Below are 23,660 nucleotides of genomic sequence, written 5' to 3'. Positions count from 1 at the left end.
AATGGATGTAGTTTTGTCAATGTAAATAATGTTAAAGAAGATGAATTATTATCTGCTTTGACACCATACACTAAACACCAAGGTACCTTTCCATTTTACATACAGCCAAAGCTTCCTGTAGGTATAGTCTCCTCCTATGTGTGAATGTGACCTCCCTGAAAGGAGGGGCTAACCCTAATGTTCTGTTATATCCACACTGTTTAGCACATTGTTTTGCACAGAGTGAGTATCTGTTAAATGCTTTTTTCATTCATTCATTCATTGATGGCTTCAGAAGAGTTTCAAAAGGCAGAATTATCAGATTTGACTATTGGAAGGGACCTTAGCAGCCATCTGGTCCCTATGTGATAGGAATCTTCATTTTAGCATACTAACAAGTGGTCATCCAAACCCTGCCTGAAGACCTCAAAGGAGAAAGCAGCGACCGCCAGTCAAGGCAGTCCAGTTCACTTTTGTACACTTCTTATTGTTAGGACGTTGTTCCTGACCTCTGTCCTAAATGAGGCACTTTGAGCTGCTGCCCATTGCTCTTGGTTCTGCCTCTGGGACCCCAGAGAACAGTTCTGATCCTTCTATGCGACAGGCCTTCAAATACATGAAGTCAGCTGTCATGTTCCTCACTGCCATAAGTCTTCTCTTCTCCAGGCTAAATGTGCCCAGTTCATTCAATGGATTATTATATGACATGGACTCAATGTGTTTCTGCATCCTGATTGTCCTTTGAATACTGTCCAGCCAGAGAATCCTTTTCTCCTGGAAGTTCACTGCCCCTCTAGATCTCTTACACTGGAAGTGTCTTCCACCTTGCATCTTCTTCCTTTGGTTGTCTGATTCCTTCCAGAACCTCCGTTCTGGCTAGGAAGATGTCCTAGCCAGCCATGACTTCATTCTTTTCCAGGCCTTGCTCATGACTCTCTGGACTTCTTTTCCTGTCCCCCCCAAATGGCTTATTCTCCCTCTGCCTTCAACTTTCTTTTGTGTTCCTTCTCCCTTTTAAATATAAGCTCCTTGAGAGTAAGGGCTGTTTTTCTTTATGATGATATTTGTGTGCCCAGTGCTTAGCACGTAGCAAGTGCTTAATGAACGCTTGTTGACTTGTTGACTTTTTAAACTGTGGTTCCCAGACTAAACATAATAACACAGATGTGGTCTGATGGGGCCAGCATTCAACATAGTGCAACTATCACTTCACTATTCCTGGAAATTACACTTTCTCTTAATGCAATCCAAGATCCCATTAGCTTTTTTAGTTAGCCCCTCACATAGCTGACTAAGATTTAGTTTACAGTTCACTACAACTATATCTAGCCATGTCTCTGCTGTTTGTGAAGTTGATTTTTTTGTGTTTACGTGTATCTCTTTTTAATGTTATCTTATGAAATTTAGTCCTTTTAGATCCTCAATGTGTTATCCAGTGTGTTAGCCATCTCCCACAACTTGATGTCATTTGCTGATTTGATGATCATGCTATCTGTGCTTCTTTCCAAGTAGTTGATAAAAATGTTAAAACAGGGGCAACTAGGTGGTGCAGTAGATAGAGCTCCAGCCTTGGAGTCAGGAGGACCTGAGTTCAAATCCAATCTCAGACACTTGACACTTACTAGCTGTGTGACCCTGGGCAAGTCACTTAACCCCAATTGCCTCACCAAAAAAAAAAAATGTCAAAACAGTTTCCCCCCGGGTGTTCCACTAGGGACCCCTAGCCCCATCAACACTGAACTGTTTTGCAGCCCATCTTTGAGTCCAACTAGTTCTGAACCCATCTCACTATGTTCTCATCTAATCCCTATCTCTCCATCTTCTCCAGAAGAATCAAATGAGATGGGGTTGTTGGGTTTTTTTTTTCCAGAAGCTTTTCTAAAATTTAGGTGAACTATATCCCTGTCATTCCCTTGATATATAGGATCCACAGTTTTGATTCCTCACACAAGGAAATGGAGATATTTACAGTTAGAGTAGAATAAAGATTACTTTTAAGTCCTCCAGAGCCCCTCACTATATACAGCCTTCTAACCACTTTAAAGTTTCATGAATTTGGAAGTGATAATCTTTTAAGTCCAACAGAAAGTAAAAATTACCTTATATCTGTATTAAGTACATGTTAGATGACTAGAGTTAATTAATAGGAGTTTTCAGTGCATGAAAATTTGAATGTCACAAAGCCCTGTGAACGAGGGCCAGAAGTCCCATTCTCATCAGGAGAGTACACTTCTCATTTTGCTGCTTCTTCTGGCTATCTATCAGTAGTTTTGACTGGGCTAGATGATGGTGAGCAAGCTGATAGTCATTTAACAAGCATTTATAAAACACTCGGGTGTCCAGCATTGTGCTAAGTGTAAAAAAAAATGGGACGTTATTGAGAGTCAGAACCGGAGAAGGAGATACACATGCACAATCCTACATTTTGCCTGGAACATCCTAGTATCAGATGTTTAGTCATTCCAGGTTGGTTTCATGTTCTTTGAATATTAAAAATATAAAGTTCTGGTTTTTTTATTTGGAATTCCTTGAATAACATTCTATAATGCCTCACTGTGGCTTGGAGGTATAACCTTTGGTGCTTGGGGGTAAGCTTTTAGCATGTTTATCCTACCAATCTGGAAAGTTTTCAAGAACAGTTCTAGTAATAGACTGTATGGATGTCATTTAAAGACAAGTTTAATTAAGTCCAGAAAGGGTCATTATCCAAGTTAGCTGCACAGTAATGAATTTGAGATTCACTGGAACTTTCCAAAACTGTCCACAAAATTGTAAAGGGATTGCCCCTGCTTTGGTGAAGGGAATATCCACATAGAAGAAAACACAAATCCTTTTAAATATTGAAATATTTTGAATTAGTTATAAGATAATCTTATGTGTTATTTTAATTAAAACTTTTTTTCTGTTTCTTTTATGCAGCTCCAGAAGTTATCAATAATGAAAACTATACATTTAGTCCTGATTGGTGGGGACTCGGCTGCCTAATTTATGAAATGATTCAGGGACAATCACCATTCAGAAAACGCAAAGAGAAAGTCAAACGTGAGGAGGTAGACCGCAGAGTGAAGGAAGACCAAGAAGTGTACTCCGAGAAGTTTTCAGAGGAGGCGCAGTCTATCTGCAGGATGGTGGGTGAAGATATATAGAGGTTTGGAAAATAAATTTCTAATACATTTTAAAGCATTGTAATTATAGTAGTTTTCTTTTTTAAAATTCAGTTGTATTTTTTCAGTTCCAAATTCTCTCCCCCTCCGCCTTCTCCACTCATTGAGAAGGCAAGAAAAACAAAACCCATTGCAATTATATATAGGCATGCACAATAATTCCCGCATTAGCCATGTCAAAAAAAAAATGGAAAGAAGGAAAAGAAAATGTGCTCTGATCTGTTCCTCTCTCTATGAGTATGGGTAGTATGTTTTATCCTGAGTCCTTTGGAACTGTGGTTGGTCATTGTGTACATCAGAGTTTCAAAGTCTTTTAGAATTAATTGTCCTTACAGTATTGTTATTATTGTACTAAGTGCTTTCCTGCTTCTCCTTACTTCATTCTGCATCAGTTCATACAAGTCTTCCCAGGTCTTTCTGAAACCATCCCCTTCATTCTTATAACACAATAGTTTTCCATCACAGTCATGTACTATAATTTGTGCAGCCATTCTCCATTTGAGGAACATTCCCTCAGTTTCCAATTCTTTGCCACCACAAAAACCGCTGGTATACATATTTTTGTACAAATGAGTCCTTTTCCTCTTTCTTTGATCTTTTGGGGTATCAATCCAGTGATGATATTGCTGGGCCAGAGAGTATGTACAGTTTAATAATTTTTTGGCCGTAGTTCCAAATTGCCCTCCTGAATGGTTGGACCAGTTCATAACTCCAGTAACAATGCATTAGAATCTGTTTTCCCACAGCTCCTCTAGCATTCATCATTTCCCTTTTTTTATCAACTTAGCCAATCTCAAGAGTGTGAGTTGGTACCTCAGAGTTGTTTTAGTTTGCATTTCTCTAATTACTACTGATTTAGAGCATCTTTTTTAATTTGACTATTGATAGCTTGGATTTTTTTCTTAAAACTGACTGTTCTTATTCTTTACCATCTATCAGAGAATGGCTCTTCATATAATTTTGACTCAAACATATTTTTGTATCTTAAAAAGGAAACCTTTATCAGAGAAACTTGCTACAAAGACTTTTCCCCTCAGTTTCTTTTTCCCTTCTAATTTTTGCTGCATTGGTTTTGTTTGTGCAGAAACTTTTAAAAATTTTTTGTAGTTAAAATCACCTGTTTTACCTCCTATGAGCCTTTCTGTCTTTTTGTTTGGTCATAAACTCTTCTCTTATCCATAGAGCCAACAAGTAATTTCTTTCATTTTCCTTTAATTTGCTTGTTATGTCATCCTTTATGTCTAAATCATGTATCCGTTTGGAACTTAATCCTGGTATACAGTGTGAGATACTGCTGTACACCTAGTTTCTACCTAACTGTATGCTTGTTTCCGAAACAGGTTTTGTCAAATAATGAGTTCTTGCTCCAGCAGCTGGGTTCTTTGGGTTTATCAGACACTAGGTTACTATGCTCGTTTGCTTCTCCAAATACTGTGTACCTAATACCTAATCTCTTATAATGATAAACTTCTCTCTTTCTTACTCAGTACTCAGTATCAAATTGTTTTCACAATTATAATTTTATAGTGTAGTTTGAGATCAGGTGCTAGTAGACCTCCTTCCTACACATTTTTTTCATTGATTCCCTTGATTTTTTTTACTTTTGGTTCCTCCAGATGAATTTGATTGTGTTTTCTAGCTCTGTAAAGTAGTCCTTTGTTTTATATGGCACTGAATAAGTAAATTAATTTAGTTTTGCCATATATAGATAGATAGATGGATAGATATAGATATAGATGTGTGTGTGTGTGTGTGTGTGTGTGTGTGTGTATTGGCTTAGCCTACCCGTGAACAATTATATTTCTCCAGTTACTTAAGTCTGTCTTTATTTGTATAAATATTGTTTTGTAATTGTATTCATAAAATTCCTGTGTTTGTCTTGGCAGGTAGACACCCATGTATTTTATACTATCTGTAGTTATTTTAAATGGAATTTCTCTTTCTGTCTCTTCCTACTGTGTTTTCTTCATAATATACAGAAGTGTAGATGATTTGTATGGGTTTATTTTATATCTTGCAACTTTGCTGAAGTGCCCAATTGTTGTGATTATTTTTTTATTTGACTGTCTTGCATACTCTAAGTAAATTATTATGTCACCTGCAGAAAGTGATGGTTTTTCTTCCTCTCTGCCTATGCTTTTTCCTTTTGTTTCTTGTTCTTGTCTTATTGCTATAAGCATTTCTAATTCAATATTGAATAGTGGGAATAATAATGGACTTTATTGCTTTACTCCTTATTCTACTGGAAAGGCTTCTAGCTTGTCCCTACTACAGATAATGCTGGCCCTTGATTTTAAATAGCTAATACTTATAATTTATATAGAAGTTTTCATTAACATATATTTTCAGGGTAAATACTTAAATATAAATAACTAATCATTCAGATATTCGCTCTGTGTGGGGCTCCACAATTGAGGAAGGAAAATATGCTTGAGACAGTTGACCTTTTAGAAGAAAGGCCAAGTGTCAAAACCAAGTAAGCTGAAGTTCAAACAGTAAAAAGTATCAAATGAAGAGGTTTGACTCAATGATTTCTAATGTTCCTTCCTGTTGTAATGTTCTAAGATTCTTTGACTTTCCCAAGAATTCAAACCCAGATCTTACTTTTTCCGTTGCTTTTCTGTAACATTTTAAAGAATAAGCAAAAACTGATTTCATCACAGTCATAACAATGTTAGAGCTGGAATGAGTCTTACATAGATGAGAAAACTAAGGGTAACATAAGTAAGATATTGGCTCCAGGTCACATGTGTAGTAATTGACAGAGCTGGAACGTGAAGCCAGACTTTCATGACATTATTTGCCAAGGTTCTTCCTAATACAACATATTAACAAAAGAAGCAATAGAAGTATAATCCTCTAAGCAAACTTTATTTTTTAAAGGAAATAAATTTATTTTTATAAGCATTTATTATCTCTACTTACTACTATGTCTTCTCTATTGAACAATTAAAAAAAAAAGAGCAAACCCTCAACAAATATACACAGTCCAGCAAAACAGATTCTCACATTAGTCATGTCCAAATAGATATGTATCATTTTTTCATTCTTAAGTCCATCACTTCTCTGATAAGAGGTGGGTAGAATATTTCATCTTCAGTCCTAAGAGCTCATGATTTATCATTGAATTGATCAGTGTCCTAAAGTCTTTCAAAGTTGTTTATTTGTATAAATTGTTCTTCTTGTTCTGCTTGCTTCATTCTACATTATTTCCTAGAGATCTTCCCAATTTCTTCTAAAGCTATCCATTTCCCATCTCTTATCGTGTAATAACATTCCATTACATTCATATACCATAATTTGTTTGGCCATTCTCTCTTAGTAAATTTGTAACAATTTTGGTTACTGCCTGTAGAAAAAATATAATTCACATGAAATTAAATGTGAAACATATAACAGAGACTGGCAATACTATGATTTTTCTCTGTCTCCCAACGAGCATACCCAAGGAGTAATAAATGAAATGAGTAATATTTATTACTTGCTCTTTGTCCTGTCCTATAACACAAAGTAGGCCGGGCATTGTCTCTATAACTCAGTGTTTTTGAGGACCGTCATTCTAAAAGGGCAAAAGAGACCAGTCCAAATTCAAGGCATCATTTTCCAGACTAGAAGTAGACATGTGAATATGATGGTCCCAAGGCATGATCCAAATATGAAATCAAAGTTTCATCAAACAAAATGAAGCTCAAATGGGAGAGAAACAGTTTGAGATGAAGAAATCAAAGAATATTCAAAATCAAGGCAAAAATTCAAGATCATTTCTAGGCATAGCAAAGTGGGAAAGAAATGAGGAAGGAGTCATATTAGGAAGAGTGGCAGTGACAATGTAATAAGTAAGGGGCAATTTTTGTAATAGAGGTATAGGAGGAAGAAAACTCCCAGTAGAGAGTACCAAGATTCACTAATGCCCACCCAAACTGAAGCTTATCAAGAGGAGGCTGGCTCAGACAGCTCCTCTCACAAGATTAATTCTGCCCAGGTTCCAGTTGGCTTCAAGGACTTATTTATCATGGGTATAGCAATGTATAAATTATTACATATGCTTATATGTTCACCTCCTCATAGGAAACTTCAATTTGCCCAAGGGGTATGATTCTAGATTCTAATACATCTCTCTAGTGGGAAATCCAAAGAAACTCTGGGTCCATTTCTCAGATCACACTTGAAAAGGGGCTAATATTTCCTTCCCTGTAAAAAAGGTAAAAAAAAAACCTGCCCCAAAATCTCTGTCCTTGATATTATTGTCATACAAAGATGTAGGCAGTTTCCCCATCTTTTTTTTTTTTTGTATTAATCAGATACATGGGCCAACATAGAATTCAAGGGGATACACTCAGGATATTAATAATATGAGTAAACACTGGCTACTTTTAACTAGAGAGAGAGAGAGATTGATTTTACCCTATATCTCTTCCTTTAACCAAGAAGGAAACCAGGTTGGGGCCAAGAAAGACATGCTACAGGTTCTGATTACCACCTTCCTATAACCAGAGTCTATCAGAGTAGCAACCTGTACCTGAGGTTGCTAGCATCTAAAGATCAGAAGATACACTCACCCCTGACCACCACCCTCCTAAGTCTGCATGTGTACAAGAATGACACAAGTCCCAAAACCAAGTTCAAAACCTGTCACCAAACTGATAAACTCAGAGATAGTATCTATTTGGCCGTTTCCAGAAGTCTGATGTCTCTGTGGCTGTACTCTCCAAGTTGCTGCCTAGGATTCAAGGAGTTAAACTCGTGAATTTAGTTTACCTAAATTCTTCTAATCCAGACTCAGTCCTTGACATATGAAGCACTTTTAGGTACAGAATAAGAAGGAAGCTTTTTGGGTGATAGTTTGTGTTCTTTTTTTCTTTTTTTTTTAGTCTAGCCTCATAATTCAGGCTGCATTTTGGCATTCTAGTTCTTTAAAATGTTATCTTCAAATATAGTCTAACATAACCAATTCATAGTAAAGGCAAGGAGGCCTTTCAGTTGTTCACAAGTCTAAATTTTAAAACTTAACCGTATTTTATATTTAGAGGATCTGTTTGAATAGGTCTATAAGCGAGCATATTTGTTTATAATTTGTTTACAATGGTATCTCAGAAGTGCTTAGTTATTTCTCTTTAGTCATATTAACATTCCCCCACATATTTTAGCACCGTTACTTAATTAGCAAACCCTTACTTTATAAGTAATGCTTCAACATCTATTATCTGCAATATCACAAATTCCAAATCAGTAAAGTCTGAATTAATGTTGGATACACTTAGAAATTTTCCTCTTCTTTTTGTAAACGTCATTCAATTCTATTATATTTATTCTAGAGGAGTTTTGTAAGACAAAATACTTTTCATTTTAACCTAAAGAATTAAATTGATCCCCTCACTTCTCTTTTATGCAGTTACTTGAGAAAGATCCAAGAAAACGATTGGGCTGCAAAGGAGAGGGAGCTGCTGGCGTGAAACTGCATCCTATTTTCAGGGACATTAACTTCAAGAGACTGGAAGCAAACATGTTAGAACCCCCTTTCTCCCCTGATGTAAGTATAAAACCTTGAAAACCTTGCTTAGAACCATCATTCATCCATGAACACAAATACAGCACTGCATTGAAAATAGACCTCTCCCCTTATGTAGACTGCTCCCCTAAAATGAGTTCTTTCCAAGGAGAAAAAAGCATACATTGAAAAATACCCAAAATTGACGTATTAAAAAATAACTATGCATATATATTTACTTTGAAAGCTTAATTTTTTTTTCAATTCAGATAGATTTGCTTCATCCTTATCATGCTTCTTGTCTTTCTTACTTTTGTCATTATTTTCCTCCTGAGCCAGAAACACATGGGTTCATGTCCTTACCTGTGTGACCCTGGGCAATTCCCTAAGACTGTAAGTTGCAGAGAAAGTGATGACCTGATTTGTGGGGGAGAGGTTTCCTCAACTGGAATTTCCCTCTACTGGACTAAGCCCTATCCCTATTAATAGTAATAACTAGTATTCATATAGTACTTTAAAATGTAGAAAGTATTTACATTCATTATTACTATAATAGAATTTAATCCTTTTTAACAGTAGTAGGGGGAAAAAAAGCAATAGTGGGATCACATGCATCAGTTGAAGTGAAAACAATCTTTAGACATTTTAAACTAGATAAAGCTTAGCTATTTCTACTTCATACTTCATGACTTTTTCTTATCTTTGTTATCAGTGTTCCCCTTAGCATTCTAAAGACTTCTCATATAGCAAAAGAAATAAAGCATGTTGCATCAATGACACAGGTTGGTCCTTTTAGGTATTGCTAAATTCTGGTCCTTTTATAATGATTAAGTTTTTTTCTCTTATTTTATTTGATAAAATGAAGGCTTCTTAAATGGTTAAATGCTGACTGTAGGATGTGATTTCCCTTGAAGAGAAAAATTTGTTTTCGTATTAAATCCCAAAAGAGAGTTCTAAAACTGATGTCAACAAAGGTAATGTCATTGGCTAGCAAAGTGGAGGAGAGAGAGCACAGAGGTTAAGTCTGAGGCCTGAAGTTCACTTACCATCTGGGCTACTTTATTATATGACCTTAGGTGAGTTTCTGGCCCTTAATTTTCTCATTTGTGAAACGAGGAGATTGGACTAAATGATCTCTAAAATCCCTTCCAACTCCAAATCTACAATCGTATGAATAAATGTGTCACCTTTCAAAGTGACTTATTTGAAGAGGACAGCATTCTTATTGCCATGATGAAGAAGGCAGGGCAATTGATGTGTGGCTTGGTAAGGCAGCAGCAGTTGTCAGTCTCCCTAACAAGGGCAGTAATCTCCCTTTCATTCTTTTTTTTTTTTTGGTGAGGCAATTGGGGTTAAGTGACTTGCCCAGGGTCACACAGCTAGTAAATGTCAGGTGTTTGGTCTGAGGCTAGATTTGAACTCAGGTCCTCCTGACTTCAGGGCCGGTGCTCTATCCACTGCGCCACCTACCTGCCCCTCTCCCTTTCATTCTTAAGCAGCACATAAAAGCAGGAAGACCCAGACCCCCTGGATTGGTGGTCTCACCTACTATACTTGTAGTATAATGCTCGCCTCTGTCCCTTCCTCCCCTAACAAAGCAGGAAGCAGGGGAGGGCCAGTATTGAGCCTCCTCACCCCCAAATTCTGGATATCCCCAACCTGCAGCAGCTGCCAAGGATCAGAAGCTACACTGATCCCTAACCACCAGCATTCCTCCTCCTGAATGCTACCCTCCCTCCCTCCCCCCCCACCCCTTTCTCAACTGCTCCTTGCTTCTCATCCTTTGCCTTAGATCTCCACCTCTCAACTGAAACTCTTTTCTCCAGGGTTACTAATCATTTATTAGTCGCTAAATCCAGCAGCCTCTTCTCAGCCCTCATCCTTCTTGACCTCTTTACGGCCTTTGACACTACTGACAATTCCCTCTTCATGGGCACTCTCACCTGCCTGCAGTTCTTGATAGTGTTTTTTCCTGGTTTGCCTCCTGCCTCGCTCAGTGTTCTGTTCCTTCCCAGTCTTCCTTTGCTGGATCATCACCCAGGTACTGTCCCTTGTCTGTTTGTATTGCAGAGTTCTGTTCTCACTGTCAGTGATTTCATTAGCGTCCGTGGGTTCAAATCTATGGAACAAAAGCACCACTTTCTAACCCAGATGCTTCTTTCTTAGGTGGCTGATAAGTCTGTCAGCATCATTCCTTTTGTAAGAAACACCAGTGCCTCCATCTTGCCTCTAGGATAAAATACAAGCTCTTCTGCTGGACATTGAAAAAGCCCTTCGCAGGCTAGCACTGATTTATTCCCTGTTGCTGCCCCTTGGAGGCCATGCACTCCAACCATGGATCTTGTTTGCTTTCCCTGCGTGAAGGTTCCATCTTCTCTCCCTGAGTCACTGCACAGGCCCTCCCCAGTACCTGCCATGTTCTGCCTCCTTTCACCCCTTTAGAATTGCTCCCCTCCTGACAGCTCAGTGCGTGCCAATGCCACATACAAGGCAGTATACCTGCCAAGTCTATAAGTACTTCCTACACCCCACCAAGAATTACTGTTTACGTTGTATTTGTTTTGCATTTACTTATTTGTGTACGTGCTGTTTTCCCCCAGTAGCGTACAATTTCCTCATGGACAGCATCTGTTTCCGTTTTATTTTTGTATTCCCAGCACCTAGTACAATATCTGGCACATATATATGCTTAATAAAAACTTGTTATGGTTGAAGTTCACAGCCTTTCTCTTGATGACATCAGTTATCTCTATATTGATGACTCTCCTAGTTTCCTAGTTTCTTGAATTCTAGCCCTTCATTATCAAAAGAGGAACATTTCCACCTATATATGTGTCCTGTATGTCAAATGTCCTTTGGACATTTCCTGCCTCCGCAAGCTATCCTCTCGCTACGCTTCCCTATTTCTATTGGGGGGTGGAGGCAGTTCCCCCATCTCATTAGACATCTGTGTTCATAACCTTAGGGTCAGCTTTGATCCTTCCGTTGCCCCTACCCACCATATGTCGTCAGTTGCCAAGTCTTAATCTACCTTCACACTATCCTTTACGTCTACCCCTCTCTGTCCAAGTATACATCTGCTATCCTAGTGAGACCTTCCTTACCTCTTGTTTTGACAATTATAATAACCTCCTAATTGATCTCTCTGCTTTAAGTGCATTTTCACAAGCCATCCCCCTGTGCTTGCAATACACTACCTACTCATCTTGTCTTTCAGGATTCCTTTATAAGCCCTCTTCCTCACACACTCCTTCCATTTGTTGCAATCCCAGAAATCTTGCTCCCCCAACATCCCTGATTGTCCTTCAGTGCAAAGGATACACACCTCCTGTACCTTGTCTTCCCCTACCCCCTTGAGCCAGTAGGAAGAAACAAGCATATTCCTTTCTCTCCACTGCCACTTGTACATCTTCCCTTGAAAAACACGAAAAATCCCTGCCTTCAAGGGGCTTTTATTGAGGGGGAGGGGGAATGACATATTTGCATATCAGCCCCGGAAACTGGACTGAGGAGAAGAGGGTACATCGAGATGTGTCTTATGTAGAAGGGGGCCCTTGAGCAGAGCTTGGAAGGAAGTTGTGGACTCTGTGAGGTGGAGGTGAGAAGAAAGGGTATTTCAGACAAAGAGAGCAGCCTGCCCTAAGGCACAGCTGGGGGAGAAGAAATGACACATCAGTTTGGCTGGAAAGTGAAGTGTGTGCAAGAATAGCGTGCAGTAAGCCTGGGAAGAGAAGTTGGAGCCAGACTGAGAGCAGCTTTAAATTCCAAACAGAAGAGTTTATGTTTTGTCCTAGAGGTCAGAGGCAGCTTCCTGTGTCAGGGAGGGGCATGGTCAGACCTTGTTTTAGGAATGTCAGCTGGCAGCTGTGAGGAGGATTGTTTAGAAGGGGGAGAGACTGAGGTCCGCAGATCTGTTAGGAGGCTCCTGCAGCGTTCTAGGGGAGAAGTGATGAACGCCAGGACTAGGGTTGTGGCCATGGGACCTATTGATGGGGGCCAGAGGCTAGAGTTGTAGAGGCAGATTGGTGGAGGAAGAGAAAGAGCTAAGGGTGGCATGAAGGCTCCGAAGTGAAGTAACTAGATGTATTTAGCCTCAAGAAGAGCAGTCTCAGGGAACTTGGTAGCTGTGTTCACATATTTTAGGGGGCAAAGGTTATAGAGGGAGGGGTTTGACTTGTTCTGTTTGGCCCCCTAAACAAAAACAAAAATAATAGGTGGAAGTTGCAAAGAGGCCAATATAAGTTAGAGATCAGAACAGTCAGAGCTGCCCAGAAGTGAAATGGGCTGCCTCAAGTGTGCTGGGTTCCAGAGGCTTGGGCAGGGGTTGGGGGTGGAGGGTGTTGTAATGGGGTTTAGATCTGACTGGATGATGCCGAGGTCTCTTTGAGCTAACAAACTCTGGTTTTGTGGAAGGATCTGGTGCCCTCCACAGAAATAGTGAAGTTAGGAACAAGAGAAGTTGTTTAGGCTAAGTTCTGAGTCCTCTGTAGTAAACGATGAATTTCAGATGTGCAAACGTTGAGGCCGGACATCCACACCCATCTTTGAGTTGCACAAACACCTCCTCCCCGTCTTGTGTTATATTTGTCTTATAAGGAGCCTTCAGGGCAGGGGCAACTTTACTTTTATCTCTCCATCCAAAGCGTGCTTTACTTGTGCTGAAAGAATCGCAGCCTCCTCTCATGGATCATGAGCATCAGTGGAATTTTCCTTCAAAACATCATTTCGTTATTAACAGTTTTCTTTTTAAAAATACAGTATGTAGCCAAAACTTCCAAATATTTGTTAAACTTGCATCTGAATTCATGCTCTTTTGTGGGTGGAAGAGATGTATTTCTGCCATGGAGGCCATCTGTTTCAGTGGCTCTGGATAGTTCTCAACTCTGATTTCCGGGTTCATTTTCCATGCCACCTAATCCCAGAAACATAGACAAAGTAAGGCAATGTCTTTTCCTCCAATCTGAGCCTCAGTTTCTTTATATGTAAAATGAGAGCATTAGGTCAGATCTCTTAAAGAGTCTTTCAGTTTCATTCAATTCAATAAACATAGGGTGATGCAGTGGATGGAGCACTGGGCCTGGACTCAGGAAGACCTGAGTTCAAATCCAGGCTCTGACAGTAGCTTTGTGACCCTGGGCAAGTGACTTGACCTCTGTTCATCTCAGTTTCCTTTGCTGTAAAATAGGGACAATAATAGCACCTACTTCACAGTTGTTGTGTGCATCAAATAAAAGTGCTTACCATGATGCCTGGTACATAGAGTAGGAACTTTGCTAGTTTCCTTCCCTTTCCTTCCTTTCCCTACACATGAAAGGCACTCTACCAGTTGCTGGGGATATAATAATAGATATAACACAAAAGCTCTCATGGCACTTTTATCCTAATATGACAAAGAAATGGACACAAATAGCTGTTGTAAAGGAGAGTGAAATAAGTGCAGAAGAAAGATCTAGATAAAGTTTTGGGGGAAATTTGAAGAAAAAGATCACTTTCAAATGGGGGAGGCTGGGCATGCTTCCTGGAGTCGTTAGAATCTGAGCTGAGCCCTGAGAGGACAACAGAGAGCTAGAGGAGGTTGGAGCTCATTTTAGACACTGTAAAAAGGTGCAGGAAAGGAGAGAATAAGATTATTGGATGAATGAAAGTCTCGTTTGACAAGTACATCTGTTAGGTGAAAGGAAGAGTAGATAGGGACTAGTTGTAGAAGCTTTGAAGAACCATTTATACTTTGTTCAGTAGGCTATAGGGACTCACTGAATGTTTTTGTGAGGAAGAATGACGTATCAGAGTGGCACAAAGATTACTAGGGTCACTCTGTGAAGGATGGATTGGAAAGGAGAGAAGACAAGTCCAGAAATGATTTAGAAAGCTATTTATTTCAGTAACCGAAGCAACAAGGAGTCCTTGAGGGCCTCATATAAAGGAGGAGTCCTCTTGCATACATGCAAAAGAGTCTGAACAAACTTCTCGGAAGAAGAAATTCAAATGTTTGATACCCATATAAAAATGTTTCAGACTAATAGTAATAAGACAAATGTAAACAAATTTAAACAACTCTGAGTTTTACTTCACACCCACCAAATCGGTAAAGACATTAAGGACTGAAGGAATAAATGCTGAAAGGCCTGTGGGAAGTCAGGAGCATTAATGATACTCTTTTGGTGGATCTGTGAATCCATTCAGCTTTTCTGGAAAGCAATTTGGAATTAAATGAGAAGTCCCTCAACTTTTTATATCCCTTGATCATATAGCACCATTGATAGAAAGGGAAATCTCATATGAATGAATGGGGAGGAGAGCCTTTACTAATCACTTACTCTGTGCTAGCACCACGCTGTGCTAAGCACTAGGAATACAGCTAGAGAAACAAGACAGTCTGTCCTCTTAAGAAGGTCATACAGTAATTGGGGAGGCAAGAGGGGAGAGGACAAGGATGCCACCCAGGAAGGTTCAGCTAATGAAAGGCTAATGGAAGACACAGTAGCACCTAAGGTGTGGCACGTGGCAAGTCCCAGAGTATTCAGTGGTAGAGCATATAGTAAAACTAGGTAATTCAGAGAGCATAGTAGCATAATGCCTAGGTATTCATGGTGTTGGTAATAGATTTCCTGCTCTTGAAATTATATAAATGCCATATCTGCCTTGCCTATGACCACTGGGAAATGGGCCCAAGTATCCGAGTAGAGTAGACCTCTTCCAACCCCAGTGGAAATGGCATTGGGTGGGCAAGGGGGTGTTTAACATTCAGCCAGAAGAGGGAAAAGGGAAAGGTACTCTTTATCCAAAAAAAAAAAAAAAGGAACACAGATGCCCACATTTAGGTAATGACTAAACAAATTGTGTTATAGTAATATAATAAAATATTATCGTGCTATAAGAAATGATGAATATGAGGAATTTATAAACATATAGAAAGATTTAAACTAAAACCACAAAAAAAAGAAGTCAAATTCAATTAATTCAACGTCCAGTTTTGGTCCCTTTCAGTAGAGGGGCATAATGTGGCATTGTTCTCATCCATGGTCACTTTATAATTTTGATTTGCTGTGCTGTTTTATTTTGTTACGAGGGTGGATTTAATGAGTATATGGGGAATACTGTGGGAAAGGACTATGGTGCAAAAATGAAAAGACATCAATAAAATTTTAAAAATAAATAGCATATAAGTGTCTTGTTGATGGTGATTAGACCACCTAAAAAAACACATGGCAACAATATATCTGAATATGGAAAGTAATGCTTATGTATATTTATAGCTATATAAACATATTTTTTAAACAGTCATTCATCTTCATGAATAGCTTAGGTTTCTCGATACAGGGTTTACTCAGTTTCCTTTGCAGTTTTGAAGAGAAGAGTTCATGGTATTCAGAGCCCTAGATGACTTGTCCTCAAATTCCTTACTGTGGGGAGCCATGCTAGTGGCACATTATGGACTTCCCTCACCCTTCCAGCTCCAGAATTTCCTCCTACTCAGCTTGAGGTTGCATATCAGTCTGAAGAACAGGCCTACTCATCAGTTCCCTACTGAAGATCAGAGGACTCAGCTTGCTGCTGAGGATGATTCTAAAGCTCCTCTGCTTAATGGGTAGAAACTACCAGAGGGGGGACTTCAGTTTTACCCCAGATGCACTTATTTACTAGTGCTGAAATATACTGAAGTTTCTTAACAAATATGCCAGTTTCTTAACAAAACAACATCAAGTTAACTTTCTTAAACATTAGTACCAGGACCCTCAAGATGTGGTCTACAGACTGCTCTTGCTCCATAGGTGCTGCTTCATGCCAGAGGAGAATGTGTTGGTGGGGCCACTGGGTTCTCTGCTAGTTCGAGGAGAAACAGTCAAAATGGAGACTGTTTGCCATAGATTAAACACAGCTTGAGAGCACTGGTCACAGTTTGTATAAAGAGTGAGCCATAGCATATCAAGAAAGAAAGCAGGAGTGAGCATGATGGAGATCCCTTCTCCCCCACATTGGACATCACACCTTTTGCCGCCTATAGTCCTGCTAACTATGAGAGCTGTCCAAAAATGCAAAGGTCTACATAGGCAGATGATGAATTCTTAAGAGTAGAGCTAAATAATTATCAAATAGGTATGTTGTAGAGGGAATTAATACTACAAGTGGACTTCTGAAGTTTTACTTAATGATTCTAAACCTTACCCACCCTTCCTACTTCTCTTCCATCTATAGGGAAAAAAAGTCAAGAGTCAGAGGCCATGCTCTACAAGAGGTTTAAATGCGGTGGCAAGTGAGTGGGAGATAATATCCTAGGTCTCAGAGAGACTAAAAATTAGAAATGAGGGGAAAAAATGGCATTTTTCCCCCCACTTAATAGTACTTTATTTTTTCTGATTACATATAAAGATAGTTTTCAACATTCACTTTTATAAGATTTTGAGTTCCAAATTTTTTCCTCCCTCCCCTCCCCCCTCTTCAAGACAGCAAGCAATCTGATACAGGCTATACATGTACAGTCATATTAAACATATTTCCATATTGGTCATGTTGTGAAAGAAGAACCAGAACAAAAGGGGAAAACTATGAGAAAGAAAAAAATCAGTATGCATCAATCTGCATTCGGGCTCCACAGTTCTTTCTCTGGATGTGGAGAGCATTTTCTGTCATGAGCCTTTTGTAATTGTCTTAGATAATTGTATTGCTGAGAAGAGCTAAGTCTATCAAATTTGATCATCTCACAGTGTTGCTTTTACTATATACAGTGTTCTCCTGGTTCTTCTCACTTCACTCTGCATCAGTTCGTGTAAGTCTTTCCAGGTTTTTCTGAAATCTGCCTGCTCATCATTTCTTATAGCAATAGTATTCCATTACATTCATATACCACAGTTTGTTTATCCATTCCCCAATTAATGGATATCCCCTCAAATTCTAATTCTTTGCCACCCCAAAAAGAGCTACTATAAATATTTTTGTAAATGTGGATCCTTTTCCATTTTTTATGATCTCTTTGGGATATAGACCTAGTAGTAGTATTGCTGGAACAAAGGGTATGTGCAGAAAAACCAGCGTTTCTAATTAGAGAATTGATTTCTTTGTACCATTTAGATCACCGTAGAAGAGCATTAGGTAAATTGTGTGAAATTTTGCTGCAGCTTGAAAGTGAATTATTTTTAAAAATACATATATATTTTATATTCAAAATATGTTAGTTCAAGATAAGCAAAGCAATTATGCAAATATTAAAGACTTTCTTCTCTTTCTATACACAGCCACGTGCAGTATATTGTAAGGATGTTTTGGATATTGAGCAGTTCTCGACAGTAAAAGGAGTGAACCTGGATACTACAGATGATGATTTCTATTCCAAATTTGTTACAGGCTGTGTCTCCATCCCCTGGCAAAATGAGGTACTGTACCCTTAATTTAGGTCACTTTAATAACTATAAATGAAGGGAAAATGTTAATTTATCTTAAAATTTCTTTTATCCAACTTATATCACCAGAGGGGTAGGGGCAGGAGGTATACCAAATCTGTAACCATGAGAGTGCCACAGTTAGCAATTGACTAGAAACATGAAAGCTTCATTTACTGTAGTTTGTATAAATTGGAGCAGATGGTGGCCATCTGTTTGCTTAGCTCAGGATGATGGAGAATTGCCCACAGAACCTGTAGGCTCTCTAAGGCTTATTTCTACAGTGAAGACCAGGAGTCCATGTGATATCGTTGTCTTCCTCGTGGGTATATGTGTTCCCTGTTCAAAAGTGCACCATTATTGATGAGACAGAAAGAGAGAGCGATTTGTATCTAGGTAAATAATTTAGTGTAATTGTGAGGAAACAGTATAATCTTTTATTAATGTTTTTCAAATGATTCCAGAGAGATTTTACACCAACCTTATCTATATTGGTATATACATTTTTATTTTATTTATACAGTTAAGGAAATGCTCTTTGTGAAACCATAGAAAATAGGAAATAACAGAGGAAGAAATTTAAAGGACTTCAATTCCACAAATATTTATGAAGGATATGCAAAGAACTATGCCAAGTTCTTTGGGACAAGCTCTCTATACCTTTCTTAATTGTAATTAATTAATGAGAAACATTAATGGGAAATACAATCATTAAATAAGACAGCAGCTATGCTTTGGGAGGCAGCAAGGGTTTAAATCTGGCTCTGATACTTAGTAGCTGTGTGCTTTTGGATAAATCACTTAAGTTCCCTGACCTTAGTTTCCATATGTATAAAATGAGTATAAACTAGATGACCTGTCATTTCTTTGATGAAATATATGATCATATGATTCTTTTTTTGCTTTTTGGTGAGGCAGCCAGGGTTAAGTGACTTGCCCAAGGTCACACAGCTAGTAAGTGTCAAGTGTCTGAGGTCAGATTTGAACTCAGGTCCTCCTGACTCCAAGGCTCTGTCCACTGTACCACCTAGCTGCCTTTGATTATGTGATTCTTACAGAGCTTTCAGTCAAGTAGAGGGGAATGCTTACATATACACTAGTAATTGTAATACAAAATAGAATGGAATATAAATCCACAAGAGAGATACTCTTTAGTGAAGATTGTTTCCATTTGGGAGAATCAGGAAGAGGTAGCGTTTGTTGTAGTCTTTGAGGATGGGGTAAGAGTTCAGCTAGCTGTCAAGATGAAGGAAGAGGATTTCAGGAATAGAGACTACTCTGAACAGAGACCCCAAAGTGTGACATTGTTGAATGTATATAAGGGACAGTGAAAAATCTGTTTTGACTAGAGCAAGCATCAGCAGTCTTTTTTAAGGGAGAACAAGTTCTGAGCTTTAATAGCTTTAAATTGTACTAAGACTTCTGGTACACTTTTTTTTTTCAGTAAATACATTAATACAATAGAGGAGGCATGCATGCATAGTGAATAGAGAACCTGCCTCAAAGTCTGGAAGACTTGGGTTTAATTCTTGCCTCTGACACGTACTATTGTTATTGTACTATTAGTACACTTAAGAAGTCTGTGGCAGGTCATGTAATGTCTTGGTGGTCCAGCTTCTCTCTGGGACTATGAATGAGCGGCAAAGCAGTTGAAGATCTATATTGGTAGAAAGTGGTTCCTCACCAGGAGTATCCAATACCAATGAAGTTATAGGTTTGGTCCAAAAAAAAAGGTCTAGAAAGACATAATGATTTGTTTCTGGAAAGGTCCGTGTTAGAAAGAACAAGTGGTGAGAGAACCCTTAAGAGCTGCTATAGCCTTCTTTCATTAACACATCATTATGATGTTTCTCATCAATTAATTACAATTAAAGAAGGTAGAGCTTGTCCCTAAGAGCAGTCGTGTCAAACTCAAATAGAAACCAGGATCACTAATCCACACATAAAGATCCCTCAAAGCAGCATATTGAGTTAGTTTTAAAGTATAATGTTATCTGCTTTTTATTGTATTTGTATTTATTTTGATTTCCCAATTTGCATTTTAATCTGGTTCAGCTGTACTGCAGAGTTGCCTACTTGTTTTACACTTCAGCCTAAGAGAATAAGGATGGGACAAGAATGAAAGGAGGGAATCATAGCCAGAGAATATCATGGGAATTACTGAATAGAGACAACCACTACAGACAGGAGGCTGAAGTAGGCACTGTAATTTGAGGGTGGGGAATGGGAGTGTTCTGTGCTTTATTTTAAACTAATGCTAAGTTATAAATTGGATTATTCCACTTAGTTGTATGTGGAGAGAGAGCAGGGCTTGAGAATAAGCCTTAGTTTATTTTTCAACTCAGTTCTTAAGACATTTGAAGATTAACTAGATTGATCAGCACAGAGATTCAGATTTATTTGATAATTTAGGATAACAGAACCATAGGTTACATACCCTTTGGTTGAGTATAACCAGTGGAAGGGAGTATTAATAGAAATAGCTGGAAAGGTTTGATCAGGGCAGGTGGTAGTGGACCTTAAATGCTAAACTAAGAAGTTTGAATGTTATTCATTATGCATTAAGAAATTATTGAAGAGTGTTGATCAGAGTGACCTGATTACATCTGGCCTAATAAAAATTAATTAAGTAATGAGACAAAGGATGGATTGGGATAGAGAGACCAGTTAAGAAGCAATTGCGATTGTTCAGGTGGAGAGTAACAAGAGTCTCACAGGAGTGGGCCCGCCCAATATTTAGTTAAGAGTGCCAGAATCTTACTCAGTGGCTTGGGGATTTATGTCTACAAAACTCATTTTTGCTTTGCGGTTTATCATGATCATTTTTTTTCTGTTACCTCTCTTTTGGATGCAGATGATTGAAACAGAATGTTTCAAAGACATCAATGTATATGAAAATGACAAATTGACATCAGATCTAGATCTTAACAAGCTTACTCCGAGACCAAAGAGAGGCTTCTTCCATAGACTCTTCAGAAGAGGGGTAAAAATCTTCTCCTGGGATAGTTTTCTTTAAGTATTAAAACCAAAAATGTGTCTTACTAAGCATTTGGAAATAGTAGTTATTTTTCTTTGAACTTTTAAAAAAATGTACCCTTTATAAGAAAATCAAAGTTCAAACATCGTTTTAATAAATAATCAGTGCTATGCCCAGTTGAAGTCTGCAGTTATGATTTGCATAAAGACTGTAGACTGACACTGTACTATAATTAGACATTGCATAATAGTTAAGGGTTACTGACGTCCTACCTAAAATGTTCTTACCCTATAGAAGAAGAACTAAAGCAGAAATCATTAAATATACAATTATTTTTTAAAATAAATTGTTTTTTTAATTACCAATTTTTGTAATGCTTGTAAATTATCTAACATTTAAAATTGCTGAATGGCTGTATTATTGGACCCTTTAAGTCACTTCTGCGAGAAAGATTTTTTTGAAAACGAGAAATTACTGATTGTCACGTGTAAGAGAATTTCTATTGTATTGAATTTAGAAATTGTAATTCCCAAGTGAAGGTTTTTCTCTTTGGACCAATGTAAAATATTTTTTTTAATAACTTTGGATTCATCATTTCATCAGTGTAGACTTTATTCACAATGTGATTTTTAAGCATGCCCTTCTGTAAGCCTGAAAATCCATCCTAAGCGTTAGAGGCCTGGTCCTCATTACATATTATGGATACCACTGTAGAACTGATAAGCTGTTTTTATAATCTGTTATATTTAAATTTGACTCGCAAACTTCATTGTAGAAAGAAACCAAAGGTCATTATTAATACTACAGTCACTATAAGGATAAAAACAAAGTCCTTGGTCCTAGGAATTTTTGGGAACTGTATTTTTCCATGATTAAAATTGCTACATGCATGGATACCAAATTATATTTACCGGGAGAAATTCTCATTCACAATCCGCTGTTTGGTCTGGTGTGCTCCTAACATGAAATATTTTTCAAAGTTTAAATTAGACTACTTTAATAAGTATAGCATTTCCATATCTCATACATAAAGAGCTGAATGTTTAAAAAAATGTTACTATTGTTAAAAAAAATCTACACCAAAATGTAATTGTTGTATATTATTTTAACCAATCAAATGTGTAAGTTTGGCTAACCTATAAAAGTAAATGGAATTAAAAAAAACATGTAATGAAGCTGAGCCTTTTCTGTTGTGAATGGCTTATTTTATGTACCTGCTCATTGTGAGGAGAATAATGGACGAGTTCAAGTAAACTAGGAGAAAATGAGCTTTTTCATCTTAAAATTGTAAAGATGAAAATTGTCTCAACCTGAAGCCATATTGGAAAATTGCTCAATATGCCTTAGAATTTAAGTTCTAGTTAGTTGGCATTGAAACATTAATTAAAACAGCCAATCTGCTTTTTTTTTGCAGGTCTGTTTTAAATCTGGTTACAGCGATGATGAAGAAGAGCCAACAAGACTTTAAACCACTGTATAGCAGCCAAAAAGCCAAATGCAAAGAATGAGTAAATTCTGAATATTTTACTGTATCTATGAACTGTAATAAAAATTTTATTATAAATTTTAAAACATTCTGTATGAGCTTACAGATTTTGTACATTTGTACCTAAATTATGTTCAGATGTATATTTTCACTAAAGTTGTATTGAAGAAAAAGCCATAAAATACCATTTTGGTGTAATACATTTATTGTTATGTATTCCAAGACGTATATAGAGATAGCCATGTCTGAGTACATGTGAGGTATGTGTATGTTGACTGAAATGAGTTGGGAAATGAGTATAAATATGCATTTGGTGGGAGGATCAACTTAAATCACAAGTTATTATTTATGATTGCTCAGAATCTTTATTGAACTTATATGCAATAGCAGGAAATGGCATTAACTTCCTGGATTTGTACTGATTTCTAGGACATGGGGAAAAGATTTACTATTCCTCTTCTCAGGGTGCATTCAAAAGTACAAAAATAAAATCACTTTATAGTTATAGGGGGAGCCATGAATGTTGTACAGTATCTTTTTTTTTTTATTAATGTAGCACAGTTCTTTCAGAGGTTTATTTTTATTCCTTCTTCAGCTGTGCTGTTGTGAATTCACATATACATCTGCCCAGATAGATCTGGTATCTCTATTGCCTTTCTTATACGAATATATTTTACCTTCATACTGTTGATATTTGTGTGGCTGGTTATGGCTTTCTGCTAGACTATATTTATCTACTTATTGAAAGATTGTGTGGTTTCCTGTGACTCTGGAGTCGCATCCTTGGCAGCCATTAAGAGGGTGCTAACCAAGTGCTGAACTATTCAAAAATGTGTTTTATTAAAGTAGCATTTTGGGTATTTTGGTTCCTCTGTTTGCAGCTGGATATAAAGTTCTTAACAGTGTAAATAAAGACTTGCTTTTATGTTTCATAAGGAGGGGGAAAAAAGAGGCAAGTGACAGGGGAGAGAATCCCAAAACAGTAGTTCTGAAAAGTATGTTATAGCAGCCTGTATAGCAACCAAGGCTACCACTGTAAACGTAAAATAAACGTCACGTAAAGGTGCTCCAGCTTGCTACAACACTCACTTTACTAATAAGAAACTCAGCTTTTCATAAATTAATACTGCAGCAAGATATGTGATACCCAAATTAATGATATAATTGGGATAAAACTTGAAAGACTATT

The 23,660-nt window shown here is 37.8% G+C and overlaps 1 protein-coding gene across 8 annotated transcripts in view; it reads left to right on the top strand.

The window, feature by feature from the left end:
• The window catches only part of GRK4 (G protein-coupled receptor kinase 4), a 132,387-nt gene extending 109,411 nt beyond the window's left edge, over positions 1-22,976 (top strand). For all 8 annotated transcript variants that reach the window (XM_020992169.2, XM_020992167.2, XM_078148771.1 and 5 more), the window contains 5 exons: positions 2,899-3,107; positions 8,536-8,673; positions 17,865-18,002; positions 20,863-20,991; positions 22,400-22,976. In XM_020992169.2, coding sequence (XP_020847828.1) covers positions 2,899-3,107; positions 8,536-8,673; positions 17,865-18,002; positions 20,863-20,991; positions 22,400-22,453 — 668 coding nt within the window. In that variant the 3' untranslated portion in view covers positions 22,454-22,976. The remainder of the gene's footprint in view (positions 1-2,898; positions 3,108-8,535; positions 8,674-17,864; positions 18,003-20,862; positions 20,992-22,399) is intronic.
• Positions 22,977-23,660: the final 684 nt, after the last annotated feature.

This window comes from Phascolarctos cinereus, unplaced genomic scaffold, assembly GCF_003287225.1.
Source record: "Phascolarctos cinereus isolate Bilbo 61053 unplaced genomic scaffold, phaCin_HiC Scaffold_9;HRSCAF=440, whole genome shotgun sequence".
Classification (NCBI taxonomy): domain Eukaryota; kingdom Metazoa; phylum Chordata; class Mammalia; order Diprotodontia; family Phascolarctidae; genus Phascolarctos; species Phascolarctos cinereus.
This window is presented reverse-complemented; position numbering and strand designations above follow the sequence as displayed.